The sequence below is a fragment of the Rattus norvegicus genome, chromosome 9, assembly GCF_036323735.1.
Source record: "Rattus norvegicus strain BN/NHsdMcwi chromosome 9, GRCr8, whole genome shotgun sequence".
Classification (NCBI taxonomy): Eukaryota; Metazoa; Chordata; class Mammalia; order Rodentia; family Muridae; genus Rattus; species Rattus norvegicus.
In genome coordinates this window covers 13,626,107-13,648,398 of record NC_086027.1, presented here as the reverse complement: position 1 = coordinate 13,648,398, position 22,292 = coordinate 13,626,107, and the positions used below count along the sequence as shown (strand labels likewise).

Below are 22,292 nucleotides of genomic sequence, written 5' to 3'. Positions count from 1 at the left end.
TGGCTTCCTCAAATATGGAGCAAGCATGAAATGTCGCTTTTTCAGAATCGAGGGGGTTTTTAGGATTGGGCAGTGAATGCTGTCTGGGGCTAACCCGTCCCTTTTGTGGCTGACAACCCTTAGGAGAAGGTCAGAATGTGCCAACAGCACAGAGTGGGCACTGGTGGTATTTGAACTCAGAAGTGCTCAGGAACTGTGAAAGTTTCTCTGTTATCACCCTGGAGCCATCTAGTGAAATAGACCACTGTGATGATGTGTAAGAGGCCGATGTGAGGGCTGGAGAGATGGCTCAGTGGGTAAGAGCACCAAGTGTTCTTCCAGAGGTCCTGAGTTCAAATCCCAGCAACCACATGGTGGCTCATAACCATCTGTAATGTGTACTGATGCCCTCCTCGGTTGTGTCTGAAGACAGATGCATTGTCTCACATATAAATAAATAAATCTTACAAAAGATTGCCATCTACTGCAGTTTCTATGTGGACAGGGCACAGTTTAAGGGCTTTAAGATCAAATACATTGCCTGTCTTTAAAGATCAAGTGTATCACCTAACTTTTAAACCAAGAAATGTAGTGTCTTTTTTGCTGCTTCTGTACCTTTTAATGATGTATCTTTTCTCCTATAACATCATTTGTTTCCATGATAGTTGTTTTCAAGTGTATATGATCATTGATCCTATTTGCAGAGCTATTCAATATTTCTGTTTTCATTGGTTAAATATCTGTGGTGAATTTGCATTGTGATATCAGTAAAATGCTATGTGAAAATTTTAGAGAATATACCGGTTTGGGTAATTGTAATAACCTTTCCCCTCAAGTGGTGGCCTGTTTACACATTAAAAAGACTGGAATGTATTACCATCCATAGCAGGATTGATAGGGAAGCACAATGGACAGCAACAGTGTTGTTCCCTTTGACAGTTTTGAGAGCCAAGAATGAAGTGTGAGTTGCCTATTTGTGTCTTACAAAATCAAGGCTTAGTGTCATTACTGTAGGAGCCCATGGAAAAAATGATGAGTTTTTCAGAAATCACCAGTTAAAGAAATGGTGGTATTGCTTATATTTAACTCTGAGTTTCAAAATTATGTTTCATTTTTCTTTATTCCTTAATGAAGCTTTTTATTAAGTTTTTTATTCACCATTGCATCCTTAGATGCACAGTGCTAGGATCGTAGTAGGTGCTCAATAAATCACTGACCATCGGGGAGGAGGAATGATAAGAAAGTATGTATTTTCTGTAAGTTCTGTTACTTTCAGGAACAGGGGGTTTTAGGCTTACCAGTTATAGAAACAGAGAGAGCACTACCAAATTCCTTCTCTGAAGCCACAATTACTCTTATACCTAAACCACACAAAGATACAACAAAGAAAGAGTAATTCAGACCTATTTGATTTATGAATATTGATGCAAAATTCTTACAAACTGAATCCAAGAACACATCCAAACAATCATCCATCATGATCAAGTAGGATTCATGGCAAGGCTGCAGGGATGGTTTAATATACAGAAATCCATGAACGAAATTCACCATATAAACAAACTCAAAGGAAAAAAAACACATGATCACTTCATTAGATGCTGAGAAATCATTTGACAAAATTCAATACCCTTTCTTTAATAAAGTCCTGGAAATATCAGGAATTCAAGGCCCATATCTAAATATAGGAAAATGCAAAATACATCAAACCAGTAGGTAACATCAAACTAAACTGAGAAAATTGAAGGAATCCCACTAAAATCAGGGACTAGACAAGGCTGCCCACTCTTTCCCTACTTTTTCAATATGGTACTTAAGGTCCTAGACATAGCAATCAAACAATGAAAGTAGGTAAAAGGGAAAAAATTAGAAGGGATGAAGTCAAAACACTAATATTTGAAGATGATATGATAGTCTACTTAAGCAACACCAAAATTCCACCAGAGAACTACTTAACCTGATCAACAACTTCAGCAAACTGGCCGAGTATAATATTAACTCAAACAATTCAGTAGCCTTCCTCTACTCAAAGGGTAAACAGGCTGAGAAAGAAATTAAGGAAATGACACCCTTCACAACAGTCCCAAATAATATAAAATAACTTGCTGTTACTTGAACCAAGCAAGTAAAAAAACTGTATGACAAGAACTTCAAATCTCTGAAGAAATTGGAGAAGATCTCAGAAGATTGAAAGATCTCCCATGCTCATAGATTGGCAGGATGAATATGGTAAAAAATGACCATTTTGCTAAAGGCAATCTACAGATTCAATGCCATCATCATCAGTATTCCTACTCAATTCTTTATAAAGGTAGAAAGTGCAATTTGCCGTCATTTGGTATAACATAAAACCCAGGATAGCAAAACTATACTCAACAATAAAAGACCTTCTGGGGGAATCACCATCTCTGACCTCAAGCAGTATTACATAGCAATAGTTTGTATGGTATTGGCATACAGACAGGCAGATCAGTGGAACATAATTGCAGACACAGAAATGAACACACACCCCTATGGTCATTTGATCTTTGACAAAGGAGTTAAAACATCCAATGGAAGAAAGATAGCAGTTTTAACAAATAGTTCAACTGGAGGTCAGCATGTAGAAGAATGCAAGTTGACCCATTCTTATTACCCTGTACAAGGCTTAAGTCCAAGTGGATCAAGGGCCTCCACATCAAACCAGATACACTAAAATTAATAGAAAAAATGTAGGGAAGAGTCTCGAAGACATGAGCACTAAGGAAATTTCCTAAACAAAACACCAATGTCTTATGCTTTAAGATCAAGAATCGACAAATGGGGGAACCTCATAAAACTGAAAAGCTTCTGTAAGGCAAAGGACAGTGTCATTCAGACAAAAAGGCAACCAACAGATTGGGAAAGAATCTTTCCCAATCCTGCATCTGATGGAGGGCTAATATCCAAAGTATACACAAAACACAAGAAGTTAGAGTACAGAGAGCCAAACACCCCTGTTAATAAATGGGGTACGGAGCTAAAGAAAACATTCTCAGCTGAGGAATATTGAACAGCTGAAAAGCACCTAAAGAAATGCTCAACATCCTTAGTCATCTGGGAAATGCAAATCAAAACAACCCTAAGAATCCACCTCAGACCAGTCAGGATGGCTAAGATCAAAAACTCAGGTGACAACAGAGGCTGGCGAGGATGTGGAGAAAGAGGAACACTCGTCCATTGTTGCTGGGATGGCAAACTGGTACAAGCACTCTGGAAATCAGTCTGAAGGTTCCTCAGAAAATTGGACATTCCACTACCTGAGCACACAGCTATACCTGTCCTGGGCATGTACCCAAAAGATTCTCCAACATACAACAAACACACATGCTGCACTAAATTCATAGCAGCCTTATTCATAATAGCCAGAAGCTGGAATGAACCCAGATGCCCTTCAACAGAGGAATGGATTTGAAAAATGTGGTACATCTACACAATGGAGCACCACTCAGCTATCAAAAACAATGACTACGTTCAATTCATAGGCAAATGGAAAGAACTAGAAAATATCATACACAGTGAGGTAATCCAATCACAGAAAAACACACTTGGTATGCTATTGGGAGCGATGGCCTTGAAGCCCTCCATTATTGATGTTATTATTATGGTTAGCATTAAGTATGACTGGGTTCATGGAAAATCCCCAGCCAGCTGCAGAAGACTAATACAAATGTGGTGGTCAATATGAATAACCATAAGATAACGTGTGACGTTAAGATACCCAATGTCATGACCTGTAACCTTTCTGAAAAATCAACATCCTGCTTTCTAATAGATATGACAAACCTGTGACCTTTCTGACATCCTGTCAACATCAGCCGATTCCCTGACCACATGAATATTGTGTCCTTGGCTTGCGTAAATGTGTCTTAATTCCCTCCTCTCTCTGTTACCCTTTTTATGGTACAAATTCAGCCTTGGGGAAAAATAAAATTGTCGCCTTGATCAGACTCTTGTCTTGGAGTCCTTCTTCACAACTCTTGTCCCCCTTTCTCTTCCAGGTACTCAGCACCCCTCATTGACAGTATGCACTCATTGATAAGTGGATATTGACCAAAACCTCAAATTACCCAATGCAATCTGCAGATCTCAGGAAACTCAAGAAAAGGATGACCAAAGTGCAGATGCCCCCACTCCTTCTTAAAATGGGGAACAAAAATATCCATAAGAGGGGATATGGAGGCCAAATCTAAAGCAGAGACTGAAGGAACAGCCATTCAGAGCCTGCCCCACATGTGGCCCATATATATACAGCCACCAAAACTAGGTAAGATTGATGAAGCTAAAAAGTGCTTAGTCAAAGGGACCAGATATACATCTCCCCTGAGAGACACATCCAGAGCATGTCAAATAAAGAGGTCAGTGCTAGCAGTAAACTACTGAACTGAGAACAGGACCCCCTTTATGGGAATTAGAGGAAGGATTCAAAGAGCTGAAGGGCTTGCAACCCCATAAGAACAGTCATGCCAACCAAATAAACCACTAGCAAAAGACTATACATGGATTGACGCAGGCGTCCAACTGCATATGTAGGAGAGAATATCCTTGTTGGGGCACCTGTGGAAGGGGAAGCCCTTGTTCTTAACAAGGTTGGACACTCAGTGCAGGGGAATGTCCGGGAAGGGGGTTCTAAGGGGCATGGATTGGGGGACCATACATATGGGAGAGGGCACGTGAGGGGGGCTTATGGACCAAAAGCTGGGAAAGGGAATAAGGTTTGAAATGTAAATAAAAAGTATATATCTATTAAAATTTAAAAATATGATAATACTACTAAGAAATAAAAAAAGAAAATGTGAATAAGAAAGAAATTTTAGGATTTGGAAAAAGATGAATGCCAGGTATTTGAAAAACTGTATGACCATGGTAAACACTTTAATATACTTGAGTAATTTTTTTACATGTTAATGAACTGCATCTTTTTTTAAATAGTGAATGGAAATACAGTCCCTTCCTGGTTGTGAGGCTAGGGAACCAGATGTATTGGAATTCATTATTTGTTGAGTCCTGAACCTTTGAGCCTGCTTCTAACACAGCTCATGCCAAGGAAACTAGGCCAAGATGATATCTAAGCCATTGACCAAACTATCTGGACTAACAATCACAGGTGAAATTCCACCTTGTAAATGGGAGGAGAGGAATAAAAGATATCTTTAAGGATTTAAAAAAAATGAAATGTACCCAAAAAATCCAATAAAAAAGTTTAAAATAGGGGTTGGGGATTTAGCTCAGCGGTAGAGTGCTTGCCTAGCGAGCGCAAGGCCCTGGGTTCGGTCCCCAGCTCCGGGAAAAAAAGAAAAAAAAAAAACAAAGAAAAAAAAAAGAAAAAGAAAAAAAAGTTTAAAATAAAAATAACTTAGGAAATACAAAATACTGGGGTGCCACTCCACAATCATGATGTGTTTATTCTGTGATAACTTACAGGTTAATTTACTTCTCTATGACTGTTTTCTTATTTCAAAGTAAGAAATGGCATCATCTGTGGAGTGGATGGTGAGAACAAAAGCTTTGGCTAACTTGAATAATCGATCCCTCCCGAGCATATGCTTAACATTCTAAGCACAGGGAAATTTCCTGAGGGGATTAAAAAACAAAATCCAAACATAAAACAGGAACCACAACGATTTAAAAACATTCTGCATGCTGGGTATGAAGACCTGTTACAACTTTAATCAGCTTTGTAGGTATTTCTAATAAACACACAAAGAAACAAAAATCCCATCACAGTCCTAGCAGTTGCATCCAACAAAGAGAGAGCTGTGAGGTAGTGCGTGCTGCTTCTTTCCCCAGATACCCCTGGGCCTCAGGCCTGCACCCAGTGAGCTGGACCAAGAGCAGCCAGGTTGAAATTCCTGCTGCCATGGCAGGATTCTGCAGGAACATTTCCCTTTGACAACAAGGAACCTGTGTGGAGGAGACCTCTTGGTGAGTCCTCATGGACTCTGCATTTCCTATTCTACAGGGAGAAGCCCTGCCAGGTCTTTGGCAAGGCCAGCCAGTTGTTTGGGGAAGTCTCTGGTCCTGTGGCAGAGGGCGAGGAATGGCAGAAAGAATGGCAGCTCCACTGAGAGCAAAGGATAACCCTTCTAGGCCTATGACCTCCTAATTAATTTATCTTCTCACCTGATGCCTATTCACATTTTCTTACTATCATACAACTGTGATCTTCATGAGCACCTGGTCTCTTGTTTTCTTAATCAGTTCTTTGTTGTCACAGACATTTTTAACTTACTCCAGCCCCTGAGACTTATTCATACCTTCTGTATGCAGTAGGACCCTTGGTGGGCCTGTCATCTCAAAAATAGAAGGTTCGGTAATCCAAAAGATTGGACTCCAGTTTACCTCAGGCCAGGAAAGAAGTCAGCCACCATTAGTAAAAGAGCAAGGGGAAAATTACATAGGAAAAACAAGTGCCTTAATTAGAAGAAAAGATCCTCAACTTCTAAGACGCACACATCTGCACCCCTCTCTTCTGAGCTTTGCATAGTGATGTTGTATAACTCCAGATGGTAATAAAAGGCAGAGTTCATCCCAGAAAGGTCAAACATGATTTTCACTCTTACATCTGTGAGGTTGGGTGGCATTATAGCACACATTCAGGTGGAATTATAACACCTAGGATAAGAAGACACAATCCACATATCACAATGCCAAATGGACTCCCTCCTGAACTTATGGACCCATTGACAAAACCATTGCCTCTTGTGTACCATCTGGATGAAGTACCAAGTTCACAGACAGTTCTTCACAAACTTCTCAAAGCCAGCAAACTGGAGCATGAAGAAAGCCAAGTCCAAGGCATTCAAAACCAGCATCCTCACGAATGCCCCCAGGAAAGGCTTTGGTAAAAGAAGGGAGGTACTGAGACAGTTGGCCCTCATACACTCAGAGAAGACTGTGCCAGGAGAATTGGGGAAGGATTGTGGGAGAGTAATTAGGTATCAGTAGTTAAGAAAAAGAAAAAACTATAAATAGAAATAAAATAAACGTCTTTAACAAAATGGGACACAATGTATTGCTGAACTAACTCTACTGTGTTTACACTTGCACATGCTTTAAGATCTAGAGAGACTAGATGTGATAAAGTAGGATGCCCTTGTCATTTACCTATACTATGTATACAGCAAAGATAAATGAATTGGAGAACATGCAGTTCAAAGATCCATTGTTCCCTCACATCTATGTGGCTCTGCTTCCCTTATCAGGACTGTGGAGGCCTCTGCTCATCCAGGTCTCAGGGCTCAACCAAAATGCAGTCCCCTATGATCTCTGGCCAAGTTCTCTTCTGTTCCCAGTAGAACTCTGCCTCAGGCTGCAGAGGCACTGAAGGGCCAGCCTTCACCTTCAAGGTACAACCACTCTTTCAGCCTTTTCAGGCTCTCTGTTACTCAACTGGAGGCTTCAGCAGAGGCCTTTCATCTCAATAACAGAATCTTATCTAATCCAAAACATTGGGAAGCCATCCTACACTCCTCATTGTTTGGTTACCTGAGACCAAACAACATAGCTCTCTTCTTTCTGCCTGTTTTCCTGATTTGAAAGTAAATATTGTGCTCATCTGTGGTCTTGGTGGTAAGAATAAAATCCTTAACATGAATAAGAGGACCATGCAGAGCATGGCTTTACATTCTACTTGCAAATTGAATAGCTAGAGGGAATTACCAAAGAAAACAATAAGAATCCTAACAACAATTACAGAAATAATGAAATGAAATAAAACAAAAACAAAAGCAAAAACAACAATACTTTGTGGGTGCTGGAATTTAAGGCACGTATTAATTTTGACCAGCTTTGTAGGTATTTCCAATAAAAAGCAAACAAACAAACAAACAGCCTTATTAAAAGTGCTGCAGGTGATGGAGAGAAAGCTGGGAGATGTCCTGTGCTGCTGCCCCCATGCTGTGATTCTGCAGCAACAACTTCCTTGGGAATAGGAACCTGTATGCAGTGGGATCCCTTGCTGGGCCTGTTATCTCAAAAAGAGGGACTTCCCTAATCCCAAACCTTTGAATCCAGTTGACTTCAGGCCAGGAATGAAGTCAACCATCATTAGTGAAAGAGCAAGGGAAAAATTACATAGGAAAAAATATGTGCCTTAATCAGAAAAGATCCTCAACTTCTAAGGCCTCCACAATCTCCACCCCTCTCTTCTGAGCTGTGCATAGTGATGTTGTATAACTCCAGATGGTAGTAAAAGGCAGAGTTCTTACCAGAAAACTCATACATGATTTTCACCCTGACAACTGTGAGGTGAGGTGGCATCATATCACAGAGTCAGCACACCCAGGATAAGGACACAGAAGCCACAGATGACAATGTCAAATGGACTCCCTCCTGAACTTATGGACCCATTAAAATTGAGGTTTAGCCTAACCTTAGGCCATTCCACTCCCTGCCCATCCGCCTGATTTTTATGTTTGCTCTGAATAAAAGATCAGCGTGCAGCCCCAAATATCCTCAGGATTGGACTTGGAAATTCAGGAAGAACGATATTGGAGAAGGGATGGCTATGTTGTTACAATGTGGTAACACAAGGTCCAGGTTGACGTTTGCTCGCTGATGTCCGATTTCACTGTCTTGTTATATTTGAGAAAGGGAGGATGTCCAACTTAATATATAAAAGGTACAGAAATTTATTATTTTATATATGCCCTGTAGTTGATCCCTATGTTTCAAGAAAAAAGGAGTTTTTATTCTAAAAAAATAAGATAATAGACCATTGATTTTGTGAAATACATGGATATGTAAATAAAAACAATGTCAAATGTCAAGGACTGCACAGTAAGCAAATATTTCCAGGTTTTATACACTCAGAGGTCTAGAAGAAACATATTGGCCTCCATAAAAAGGAAAACCTTAGGAATCGAAATGTGTGTCACATGCATTGTCTCGAGTAGTAGATTTACTTTTAAGAAAAAACTCCCTCTTCCTTGGTCCCTAGAGATTTGGGTGCTAAGAAAAATCTGTTCTCTCATTCAGGTTGTAAGCAGCCCTCCCCAGCAAAAGCACTGTTGAGTTCTAATGATGCACAGAGAAACATCTAGCTTAGCAATAGAGGTTGCCAAATGCTATTCCCAGTGATGTATGAGAGACTGGAGGAAAGGGTCCGCACAGAAATTGATCAATTTTTGGAGAGCTAGTTAGCAGGTAGGTCATAGAACTTCCCAGTGGCATCATCAGTAAGCCCTTCACTGGACAATCTATTGTATCTAAGAGATCCCTAGAATCTTCTGTGATGTCACCAGTGTTGTGGTGACACCAACTGCCTTTGGGATATTCCTTCAGTTCCCTTTGGGTTCACAAACAGGCATGTTTCGCCAGCCGCTCAGGCTATTTCAGAAGGAAAGTGTTGATCAAGGAGAGACCACACCAAGGCTGAAGGAAGATGACCTCCTCTCATCTTCCTTGGAAGGAAGGAAATCATTCTGGAGAAGGCTTGGTGAGTCCTGGGCAGAGTTGGGGAACATCCTCAAGGAGGTATGTTTGAGATGTGCCTTCTAAGATTAGGCCTTACAAGCAGGAGCCTTGGGATTTCTCAAAGGCAAACCAAGAGTCAGGAGTTCCTGATCTTTAATTTGAGAGAAAGCCAGAAAGTGGTAAGCCTTCAGTTTCTTTTCTGGAAGCTTTTTAATTGTGAGTGTCAATGCATGGCAGGAGGAGGCACAGTGAGATTAAAAATGTGACCATCCATGGTTGGGAGTTGAAGCATTTCTTCCTCTAGATTACTGTAGGTTACATAAGTCTCTGATGGTGAGAACACGGAAGGATGCACCCCGAGAAATGAATTGAGATCTCAGACACTTTGGGTGGAACACACATGATTAGAGCCTGATGGTGCTAAGCAGTATGAACTCCAGGATTAACTGAAACACATCTGATATGAGATAACAACGTCCCAGATGTTTATGTATCAGTCAGGTTATACTATTCAGGGTGAGGGGTCCTGTAATAGTGAATGTGGCACGTGTATGGCATTAGAGGTTGGGAAGAGGGACATAACATAGCTTAAGAATCCACCTTTAAGAAAGCTTTTCTGCTCTTTAAGGGATTCACCCAGTCTCTACCATTTCCCCTTCCTCACCTCCTTTTCGGATTCAGAATGATCTTTTCTGCCCATGGGCCACCAAATATGCAAATTCACTTGGGTTTATCTATTTACAGGTTTTGGTAGGAAGGCATCATCCCAAAATGTCATCAGTAAGCAAGAGGAGTGTTTAAAGGAACTGGAGGAACTTAAATTTGAAATCCAGAAGTGTCAATTCGAGAGAGATGAATTTTATCAAATCCTGGACCTTTATATCTATGATGATTGGGACCACAGGTAGTCATTATGGCCAGTAACCTGTTCACTGTCTTGTGCTTTCTCTCTGCTAACCCAAGATTTCCTCTTAGCACAAGAGAGGTTTACCTCTCATCCTGGATTTTAAGGAGATTTGGAAGACATTTGCTTGTGAGACAAGCTAGGTCCTGTGTGTTTAGGGTCAACCTCTTTTGTACTTGACCCTGAGCTCCTTGGATTAGCGTTGGTTCTGTCAACAGCTAGAAGGACCTGGTCACACTTGCTGCCTGTAAGTGAGGGGATGAAATGCCTGCACGTCATCACTCTTTTCCTCTAATTTTTTTCATTATACACTGATTCTATGGCACCTCCATGCATGTAGTTGGGATTCTACTTGTGTTTGTATATTGATTGGTATTTAAGTATGTGAAAGTGTTTGTGGGTATTAAGCTATCGGTCAGGGAGTCTGGGGAGTTTCATGGGATCTTAGGATATGTCTGACGGACAGTTTGCAGGTCATGATAGTGGGGATGCCCACATGGATCAACTGAGCACTTTGCATCTTCTGTTTACTTAGGTGGTAGATAGGACCCTCCTGAGGGAAGGAGGGGTTACAAATCCTCTACCCTGTCAAAGTAGTTATTCCCTCTGGGAATTCATGGAACAATAGGAAACAAGGTTTGAGAATCCCTGTTTTCAAAACAAAAGAAATATCATCACAACTATCTGTTAGACCCAAGCCACTGCAGTACAGTTGGTCTTGGGGGAACCATATCTCCACAGTCTTAGAAAATGTCCATATTTCAAAATAACTCTTTGCTGATTTGCGTAGAAATATTTCCTTGAAAGAATTGTTGTTGGAGTCTCACTGTTGTGTTTTTGCTCTGGTCTTTGTGTTTGCCACATTCTTCCCTCCCCCCACATTTCTTAAATTTCAATTTTTTATTTGGTTTTTTTAATTTACAATTCACTTAATTCTGAAATCCTGAGTTCAGATGGTTATTTTTTTCTTGGGCCATGCCCCACCACAGGCTGGATGTCGAATTGCCAATACTTCAATCCGAACATGAGATGAGAATGATGGCTATGCAAATGATGACCAGTTCAATAAGTGAGGCCATGGAGAGGTACAAGGAGCTCATACAAGTGAACAGTTCCTACCGGTGAGTCGCTGACAGAGATGAGAATCCAGCACTAGGCAGGGAATGCTCCTGTCCTATATGACATTGAACCAAAGTCAGGGCACTGGTTCTGTAGTGTCTGACTTTTAACAAGAAGCCTGCCTCCTGGCAAGGGTCTTATGTTTGTAGCTCTTGGACTCAGTTGTCCTACATGTGAAGGGTATAGAAGACCCTCCAATTGTTATTTTCCCCATTAAGGATCCTCTAGATAGAAAGTTTTGTACCGTGATGGGAATATCAATCAACTCTGAATCTCTAGGACACTGACAGAAGATTTAAAGATCTGTGATCCATGAGAAACACATGGAAAGATTGTATAGCTATTGGGACTTCAATTACCCCTCAGAGGGGATTTCCCAACTACGTGAAGATGGTTTTAACATATCATGGACATATAAGCACCCATATGGACCATTTCTTCTTCCTGGATTTATATAAACCGTCTTAGTATCAGGATTATCAGAAGTACTTTGATTCATGTTGAATGTGGATTCTGGATTTGACCTCCTCTAATTGGTGCTAACTTGTATAGTGTGGCTCTGTTCTGGGGATGTCTGGGGATGAGGGATTCCTTGAAGGGATGATTTGACTTGCAAGAGTGACAGGCAAATAGAAGCTGGCTGGGTTTACCTTTTTTTGTTTGTGGTTCAGCATCAGGCACTCCCAGCTTCTGCGTGAACAAACTCAATTGAAGAACAATATACAGATTTTGCTGAATGAGAAGAGAGAACTGCTGGTGGAGCAGACTGAACTGCCAGCATCCTCTGTGGAGGCAAAGAGGTTCTGTGAAGAGGCCGGAATGAACATCTGTGTCCCTAGTGCAAAGGAACAGCAGGTAGGATTAGGCCTCCAGGTCAGGTTGTCCTCAGGTCTTTCCATAAACATAGACAAACCAATGTAACTGTCTATTGACTGAACCATGTCCTGACCTAGGTCTCATCCAAGTGTTCATTCATGTGATGGTTTACAAGGCTTTCTGTGGAGATAGCCCCTCTTCAGGAAACTGCATGTTTGGAAAGCGAATGCTCCTGCTCTTCGAGAATCTGCAGTTTATTAAGGGAGATGGGTTGATCACATATCACAGCACTACATGCCATGTGTGTGGAGGGTGCTATGTGGGAGCCCCTCTTTAGACTAGAACAGGGCTTTGAGGGATGAAGCAAAAGCCTGGAGCTCATTTTCGTTACAGGGATCTTGTGAGACTCCAGGAAGTAAGTAGTTTTCAAGGAGGAGAGGCTGGTGGAAATGGCAAAGAACCGGTTCTCATTTGTGGTGGCTTTTGTTCTTCCTCCCCTCATGTCCCTGTATATGAAGATGGTGACTTCATGCTTCATAGATCTTGGGTAACTACAGAGCCTGAGGAGCAGCATGTCAGTCCTGTCTTATTTGAGTGCTCCTGGAGAGTTCATATGTGGGCCTTACAATCTGAAGCTGGATAGAAGACCAAGGATGTGGAAAAGGTTTCTCAAAGGCTGAGGGTTGGCATGAGAGATTTGAGACTTCAAGAACAAAGTTATCCGTATATACCCCCAATTCTCACCAAGAAAGGTGCATTGCTGTGCTGATCTGCATCTTAGGGAGCATGCGGGGAGGCCAGTTCATGACATGCAGTTTTGTCCAGTCATTATCCAACTTCGTCCTTTAAGCCTAGGTCTCTCAACAAACATGAAGCTTCTTTTTTTTTGTGCTGTCCAGCAGTCTTTGCATCACCAGTCCAGTTCCAGGTGGAGCCCTGTCTCTTATTTGTCTCAACACATTCTTAAACCATTCAACTATTTTCAAAATAAGGATTAGACTTCTTCACTTTACCTGCACAGAGGTATCCCCCGGGAAGATTCTGGATTGTCTTATTGGCTTCACCATGATCTTGCATGGAATCCTAGAGTGCATCCCTCTGCTGACATTGCTTTGCTGACTATATCATGGGCATGGCATTCTTTAAGGATAGATTCCCTCTCAATACTGTACACAGTGCTGCATTTCAGAAAAGTCAGGGTATGTTATTTCTTTAGCCTCCTTCTGACTGACATTGAGGTTGTTTTAACATCACATGAACTCTAATGTGATGAAAAGTTTCTGGTAAATGACCATGAGTCCCTGTCTTCTCTGATGGTTCCAAGGTCTTCTATGAAGGAAACAGGGTAGTTTTAGTGAGGGGCCTATGATGAGTCAACATAGAGCTTGATGGAGTCTTTTCCTAGAATCTCTCTCTTGGGAATTTGATGTTGTATTGTTTAGGCTATCTGTGCAGAACATGTAACTTACTTGTAAAACCAACAAGTATCTGCATAGAAAGGTTTCCTGAAGTGGAAATGAGTACAGGCCAGGGCAGCACAGCCTGCTTGAGTCTAAGAGACTTGTACACAGCATAGCTCCCACTAATTCCTCACACAACAGGAAATGTGCTGCACAAGATCAAAGTTTTCATTTGTGCGTGCAAGTGAGTATCTGTGTATTTCTGTGTGTTTGTGTGTGTTTGTGTTTGCAGTAGTGAATGTGTTTCCCTCTATTTCCAAGTTTCATGAGAAAAGTACTCTAAGAGTTCACTTTACATCCATGAAACATGAAATACAGCTGCCCAGTCATTTGGCATCTCCATCCAGCTCTGTACAGCAAAAGGACACTTAAGGTATTAATTTATTCTGTTTTCAAAAATACCGTAACAGAATTATCTCGTGAAGTCTGGGGGAGGAGTGGGAAATATGTTCAAGTGAGTCGTGTTTCACAGTGGTAACAAATGGTACAGGCCTGGAGCTTGCAGGTCCCTTTTAGTTATGGTGTAAAAGAAGGACAATCAAGTCCTGTAGAAATGCAGCCCCCCAAAAAGAGGACACAAAAACACCTGTAAAGTTAGATTTTCAAGTGATTAGGGGTAAAACTACTGGTCTGCATTGAAATCTTTTGGAGCACATCAAAGGAAAGGAGTACAGGGAGGTAAGGGGGGCTTCTCTCTAAAATCCATGAGTTTATGCGGCTTCTCTGTTCTTTGTGAATGGTGAAAGCCCACTGGAAGGGTGTGTCACTCACTGTGTCTTCTGCAAGGTTGCTTTCCACATGGCCTGCTACCATTTCTCTCCAGCTACCTTGGCACACTACAGCTTCCGCTGGGAGTTTGGCTTGGATTTTATTCATTGAGAATTTGAGTTGCTTGGAGTTGTATTGTCATCCAGCAAAAGCCCCATAGCTATGCTGTGGTGCAAGAACAGGGCACTGTCAGGAGCCCCTTTGGTGCACAGATAATCTAAAGCGCTTCCCTATGTTATCTATGTAGCATTCTGCAAGTGCTGTCAATCAACATCATTTTCTCTCCCTTAATTTCAGCCTCAATGGAGTTAGGAGAAATGATGAATTTCAGATGGGTCTGGGAGTGTAAGAACAGGTAGCCCTATGAGAAGCCATGTTCAGAAAGTGGAACAGAAGGTTTAGTTAACCCAGTGATTCCACAACAAGGAGTAGGTGTTGCCATTGCAACTAGGGCACATCAGTGTTGTAGTGGTCCCAGAGTAGCCCTGAAGGAGAATCTATCCAGACGTCCATCAGGCAAGGAGTAAAAGTGTACCATAGGGTGGAGCCCTTCCATAGATTCTGATTCAGTCTGAGAAAATCCATGCAAGCTTTTACGTACTTACTCAAAATATCTGTGGCACAATCACATTACGGGGAGAAAAATTGTTGATTTGGATCCTGGTTATGGAGATTTCCTATGATTCTAGCTTTGGGCATGAAGTCACTCAGGCTATGGTAAAGACAGCTCAGATTAGAAGGAGTTGCACACTTTGGGGAAAGTCTGAAACAGTGAACAAGAACAAGACTCTAGTCTACCACCAACATATGATCCTTTGCTGGGGAACAAGACTGCTCTACACAGCCTTTGGGACTTGCTAAGCCAGATTGTTAATGGGGAAAGAATCCTGAGTCTATGACGGTTTATGGGAGGACAGCACATCACTGAGTGAGCTGTCTATACGCTCTGGCCACTATGTACATATCCCACTCAACATTTGTTTTTATGCCTCCAGCGTATACTGGGGAGTCTTTACATTAAGCATTAATGTTCAGGTAGGAACACAGGCTGGAAGAAGCCATTTGAATATCCTTTCCCTATATAAGTACCCGTTTTGGGTGAATGACCACCTACATGGACTTCAGCCTCAGGCAGCTAAAGAGCTACTCAGAGTATAGTTCTGGTACAGTTCATGTGAATTTTGCCCATGAAACAATATATATGATCCTCTGGATTTCTTGCTATGTTCTACTCCTTTCTTCCTGTGATCTCTCTGGAAAGATCTGAGGACATTTTCTCTTCTGTCCTCTCACAAATTGCCTTACACTACCCATAGACTTACAGGGGTGCTGGTGTGTTTCTACATCACAATCACCTTAATGTCCGTGTGTACGCTGGGAAGATTTGCATGGAGCACATTCTCAGTGATTACAGGATCCATGCAATTCCCATGGATTTGATGTGAGATGGCTTCTCTGTGCATTTGCAGGTACAGTGCTTAAAATGGAACCTAGGCAGGTTCCTTCACTGCAAACATAATCAGAACTTTCACCTCAATTCTAGGCATCTTCTCCAGAAGGCATCCACATGGTATTGTAGGTTGCTCATCCCTCTCTTGAACTCAGATTCAGACATAGGTACAATGTTATTATTCAACATAATATATCTGGACCAGTGGAAAAATACGCTCATTTTTCTCTAAATTCCAATACAGTGTCTAGTCCACAGTTCAAATTCTAGCAGTTTTAAAAGCTGAGATACAAATCCAAGAGCAGGTACTCTATGACACTTGGGGATGCAGGGACTGACCTCAGCTGACAGGTCATGCTGGATTGTCCAACTGAATAGAGCTGATGTAAGAGGGAGAGTTGAAAGACTGAACCCCCAGTGAACTAGACTGTGGGGGGGAGGGCAGCAATGGGGGGAGGGTTGGGAGGGGATCACCAATAAGGAAGGGGAGGGGGTAGGGGGATGTTTGCCCGGAAACCGGGAAAGGGAATAACACTCGAAATGCATACAAGAAATACTCAAGTTAATAAAAAAAAAAAAAAAAAGAGGGAGAGCTGAATTGACAACCACTCACTAAACCTTTATTCCTTTGCTCTGCTAGGTCTGAAATTCTCCAGGAGAAACTCGAACAAGACACAAACCAGGGCAAGATCTCCCTTGGAGAGAAGTGCTACAGGAGGAGAACTAAGTGTGCACAGCAAATACACCACTATTGCATCTCATCTGTAATGTCCATAGCAATTGTGAACTGCATTTTCCTCCTTTAGTTTTATTTCTTTGGATTGAATAGGCCGTACTTTCACCTCCCCACCCTCCAGCAAGTGTAAACTTTTGGAGGGACTCAGAGAAGTGCTGATGCACATCAATCAAGAGGTGCTGGTCATCCAGAAAGACTGTGCACGTGTAAATGTGTACTTGTCCTGGTGGGTCATCCAGAAGAGTTTCATGGAGATCAGTTCACAACATTGGAAAGACTTTGAGATAAAGTCTGTAATATCATTTCTACTCAGTATTGGATGGCTTTGTTCTTAATACCCCCACTCCAACAAAACAGACCTACTTCCACTCTTCTTGAAAAGATTATTACCACCAGTAACTGCTTGTCTACTGTGTCTCCAAGGAAAGACACAGGCTATAAATCTATTCTGCAGAAGGAGCAGCAAAAAATGCTTAGCGCAGCTCCTCTATTTAAAGTGTGGCTGAGTTTTGATTATTTTGGTTATTTGGTTTTCCTCCTATTCATTTGAAGTTTTGTTATTTATGTGTTGTTGTTTTGTTCATTTGCTTTTCTATTTTGATAAGGATATAGACTGTATATATTGACAACCTGCATCTGGTTACTATCCAGTAAATTGGATGTATCCTGGTGAAAAAAAGAGTAATCTCAAACTCTTCACTCTTAAGAACCTTCTTTATTGATCATTAGTGTCAACATCTGAAGTCCCACAGCTATCAGGGAGGGATGGATCTCTGCATTCTCATGGGGACTGGGCATCAAAATCACTTCCCAGTCAGACTGAGATTCAAAGGCAATTATACAGTCACTGTTCACTGTGTTCCAAACTCTGTGAATTTCAACTTCATATTGCATATATTACCCACTGTGTATGCTTACTGTCAAATATATAGTTACCTCTAAATTATACTCTGTGGATGAGAGTGTTGAACAAATTAATGGGATAAACATTAATTTCTCTGTAATATCTCCCAGGACATATAAACGTGGCATAAGGGAGTTTAAAGCAATCAGGAAGCCTGCACCCAAATCCCGTGGTGGAGAGTGCTGAACACCCAGGAATGCAGATACTCCTGAGACCACAGGACAGAAAGCCACTTCTGCCCAACTTTGCCCACATCTCTTGCCCAATATTAATCTGCATGATGCCTCTGGAAACAGGAATATAGGAGCAGTCAGTGGCAGGAACCTGCTTGGTTCAGCCTGGGTCCAGAACCAACCCAGGCCCTGAGCATATTTGAAGAAAACCAGAGGCATACAATTCTGTTTCCTGATTGTGGCTTTTTTTTATTTGAAGTTCTAAACACCATTTTGTTGTTGTTGAATTTTAATTGGATATTTTTCATTTTGAATTCAAATGTTATTCCTTCCTTGTTTTCCAGAAATAAGTCTGAATACCATCGCCCTCCCCCTCTTCTATAAAGGTGTTCCCTTCACCATCCATCCACTTTCCCAGCCTAGGCAGGACCCAGGGCTGCTCATTCCATTTGTGCCCAAGAAGACCATCCTCTGATACACATGCAGATGGAGCCATGGCACAGTCCCTGTATAGTGATTGGGTAGTGGTTTAGTCTCTGGGAACTTTGCTTGGCAGTCATGGTTGTTCTTATGGGGTTGTTAGTCCCTTCAGCTCTTCCAATCTTTCTGTAATTCCTCCAATTGAGGTCCAGTTCTCAGTTCAATGGTTTGCTGCTAGCATTCTCCACTGTATTTGACATGCTCTGGCTGTGCCTCTCAGGAGACATCTATATCCAGTTCCTGTCAGCCTGCACCTCTTAGCTTCATCCACCTTATCTAGTTTGAAGGCTGTATGTCTATAGGTCACTCGTGGGGTAGACTCTGAATGGCCATTCCTCCAGGCTCTGTTGTAAACTTTGTCTCCCTATCCCTTCAATAGGGATTCTTCTTCTCTTTTAAAGGAAGAAGTGAAGCATCTACATTTTGGTCATCCTTCCTGAATTTGATTTGGTCTGTGAATCTTGGGGAATTCCAGCATTTGGGCTAATATCCACTTATCAATGAGTGCATACCATGTGTGTGTTTCTGTGATTGGGTTAACTCACTCAGGATGATATGTTTTAGTTCATTCTATTTGCCTATGAAATTCATGAAGTCATTGTTTTTGATATCGCTGTAGTACTCCATTGTGTAGATGTACCACACTTTCTGTTTCCATTCCTCTGTTGAAGGGCATCTGGGATCTTTTCATTTTCTGACTATTATAAATATGGCCGCTATGAACGTGGTGGAGCATGTGCCCTCTTGTATGTTGGAGTATCTTGTGGGAATATGTGCAAGAGAGGTATAGCTGGGTCGTCAGCTAGTGCAATGTCTAATTTTCTGAGGAACCTCCAGACTGATATCCAGAATGGTTGTACCAGTCTGCAATCTCACCAACAATGGAGGAGTGTTCCTCTTTCTCATATCCATGCAAGCATCTTCTGTTGCCTGAGTATTTGATCTTAGGCATTCAGACTGGTGTGAGGTGGAATCTCAGGGTTGTTTTGATTTGCATTTCCCTTATAACTAACGATGTTGAACATTTCTTTTGGTGCATCTCAGCCACTCCATATTCCTCAGCTGTGAATTCTTTGTTTAGCTCTGAACTGCAATTTTTATTAGGGTTATTAGTCTCCCTACAGTCCAACTTCATGAGTTCTTTGTATATTTTGGATATAACCCTCTATCAGTTGTAGGATTAGTAAAGGTCTTTTCCCAATCTGTTTGTTGCTGTTTAGTCTTAACCACAGTGTCCTTTGCCTTACAGAAGCTTTGTACCTTTATGAGGTCCCATCTGTCTACTCTTGATCGTAGAGCATAAGCCATTCATGTTTTGTTCAGGAAATTTTTTCCAGTGTCCTTGTGTTCAAGATTCTTCCCCACTTTTGCTTCTCTTCGTTTGAGTGTATCTGGTTTGATGTAGAGGTCCTTGATCCACCTGGACTTAAGCATTGTCCAGGGCAATAAGCAGGGGATGATTTGGACTCTTCCATATGCTGACCTCCAGTGGAACTGGCACCATTTGCTGAAAAAGTATATTTTTTCCACTGGATGGTTTTGGCTCCTTTGTCAAAAATCAAGTGATCATAGATAGGTGTGTGGGTTCATTTCTGTGTCTGCAATTGTATTCCACTGGTATATCTTCCTGTCTCTGTACCAATACCATACAGTTTTTATCACCAATGCTCTGTAATACTGCTTGAGTTCAGGGATGGTGATTCCCAGGGAAGTCCTTTATTGTTGGGGATAGTTTTAGCGATCCTGTGTTCTTTTGTTATTCCAAGTGAATTTGCAAATTGTTCTGTCTAACCCTATGAAGAATTGGATTGGAATTTTGATAGGCATTGCATTGAATCTGTAGGTCACTTTGGGTAAAATGGCCATTTTTACTATCTTCATCCTGACAAGCCATGAGCATGGAAGATCTTTCCATTTTCTGAGATCTTCTTCAATTTCTTTCTTCAGATCATGAAGTTCTTATCACACAGATCTTTCACTTGTTTGATAAAAGTCACACTGTGGTATTTTTTTATTATTTGGGACTGTTATGAAAGGTGTCATTTCCCTAATTTCTTTCTCAGCTTTTTTATCTTTTGTGTAGAGGAAGGCTACTGATTTGTTTGAGTTAATATTATACCCAGGCACTTGCTGAAGTTGTTTATCAGGCTTAGGAGTTCTCTGGTGTAACTTTTGGGGTGAATCAAGTGTACTCTTCTGTCGTCCGCAATAGTGATATTTTGACATCTTCCTTTCCAATCTGTATCCCTTTGACCTCCTCTTGTTGTCTGCTTGCTCTGGCTAATGCTGGGGACAACATACAATGACAGGGACTGCAGGCAGTAGGCCGGGATGGAGACATCTCAGAAGCCTGCAGCAGCTCCTTGTAAAGTAGGGTGGCTTCTTGGAACACTGAGAAGCAGGAGACACATCTCTCCATGAACCCACCATCTGAAATAAGAGGCTGCCTGCAGCAGTCCGGGATGGAGACATCTCAGTAGCCCACAGTAGCTCTTTTTAAAAACTGGTTGTTTCCATTTCTCCAAACCTTATCCCTGGACAAGGGCTGTATAGATTTCATTTGTGTGTGACTGCCTATCAGGTGGCCTTGGTGTGCACAATTATTCTATTATGTCTGACTTTCCTACGTCTTTCTACTTCTGCTCTGGTGAATTCTGTGAAACTAGATGTTCCTTGAGGTTATGATTCTTAGACAATTGGAAATTGATGCATAGGGGCACAGCACATCATATCCCTAGCGGCCCAGGTGCATATTGTGTATTCTCATCTTGAAAAATATGTAATAACTGCACAATTGAAGTTCCAGATTAAGGTTTGACTTGCAAAGACAGCTTGAAGAAAATAAGAGAAAATGAATTAGAGCCAACAATCGGGCGCTAGGAAAGGAAAAGGTTATTGAAGTTAGGAAATAAGTTTTATATAATATTACAGACTAGTTAAGGAAATATAGAATATATAAAATTATATACTAGTAAACTAAGTCAAACTACTGGAACTCTTATGAGAGTCATTGTGTGCAAGGAACAGAAAGCTAGTGGAATTACTGTGCTAAGGGTTACCTTGATTCTTTCTGGCCACTGCCTGGCAGTTTTGCCCATGTCATTTATCATTAGAGAGTCTCAGGAAAATGCAATTAGCTGACCTCGGAGCTTTGGACTCTGAAGTATAAAAGTAAAGAATTAAAGTTTAAATAATGATAAGTTTACAATTATTATTATATTGGCCACAGGCCTTGGTATAGGGGAAGCCTGAAACTTTGGGGAACAGTTGCAATTCTTAGATCTTGATGGGATGTAGTCATTCTTTGCATCTGATTTGGCAATGATTAAAAAATGTCATTTTTCTACCCGCTTTTGCATCATGAATAAAGGACTGGGGCAAGAGAAAGGCTACAGAACATGTGAAGAGTAAATGAGAGAGAGCATGCGGGAGTGAATGAGAGAGTAAATGACAGAGCAAATGTAAGAACAAATGTGAGAGCGAATGAGAGAGCATGAGAAGAGCATGTGAAGAGTGAGTGGAGTGAGAATGTGAAGAGTAAATGAGGGAGCTAATGAGAGAGCGATTCTGAGAACAAATGTGAGAGCCAGGGAGAGAGCATGAGGAGAGCATGTGAGAATGAGTGAGGAGAGAATGTGAGGTGTGTATGAAGATTGTGTGTGTGCGTGACAGGAGAGTGCATGTGGTGTGTGTGAGATATGTATGAGGTGTGTATGAAGATTGTGTGTGTGCGTGACAGGAGAGTGCATGTGGTGTGTGTGAGATATGTATGAGGTGTGTATGAAGATTGTGTGTGTGCGTGACAGGAGAGTGCATGTGTTGTGTGTGAGATATGTGTGAGGTGTGTATGAAGACTGTGTGTGTGCGTGACAGGAGAGTGCATGTGGTGTGTGTGAGATATGTGTGAGGTGTGTATGAAGACTGTGTATGTGCGTGACAGGAGAGTGCATGTGGTATGTGTGAGATATGTATGAGGTGTGTGTGAAGATTGTGTGTGTGAGTGACAGGAGAGTGCATGTGGTGTGTGTGAGATATGTATGAGGTGTGTATGAAGATTGTGTGTGTGCGTGA

General features: G+C 41.5%; 1 protein-coding gene across 2 annotated transcripts in view; it reads left to right on the top strand.

The window, feature by feature from the left end:
- Positions 1-21,567, top strand: part of LOC134480503 (uncharacterized) — a 94,039-nt gene extending 72,472 nt beyond the window's left edge. The window contains exons 1-5 of one of the 2 annotated variants that reach the window (XM_063268008.1): positions 8,506-9,433; positions 10,156-10,315; positions 11,305-11,436; positions 12,106-12,289; positions 16,569-21,567. In XM_063268008.1, the coding sequence (XP_063124078.1) occupies positions 9,304-9,433; positions 10,156-10,315; positions 11,305-11,436; positions 12,106-12,289; positions 16,569-16,574 (612 nt within the window). In that variant the 5' untranslated portion in view covers positions 8,506-9,303 and the 3' untranslated portion in view covers positions 16,575-21,567. Of the gene's footprint in view, positions 1-8,505; positions 9,434-10,155; positions 10,316-11,304; positions 11,437-12,105; positions 12,290-16,568 lie in introns of those variants that run through there. The other variant, XM_063268009.1, reaches the window with a different exon arrangement.
- The last annotated feature ends 725 nt before the right edge of the window (positions 21,568-22,292 follow it).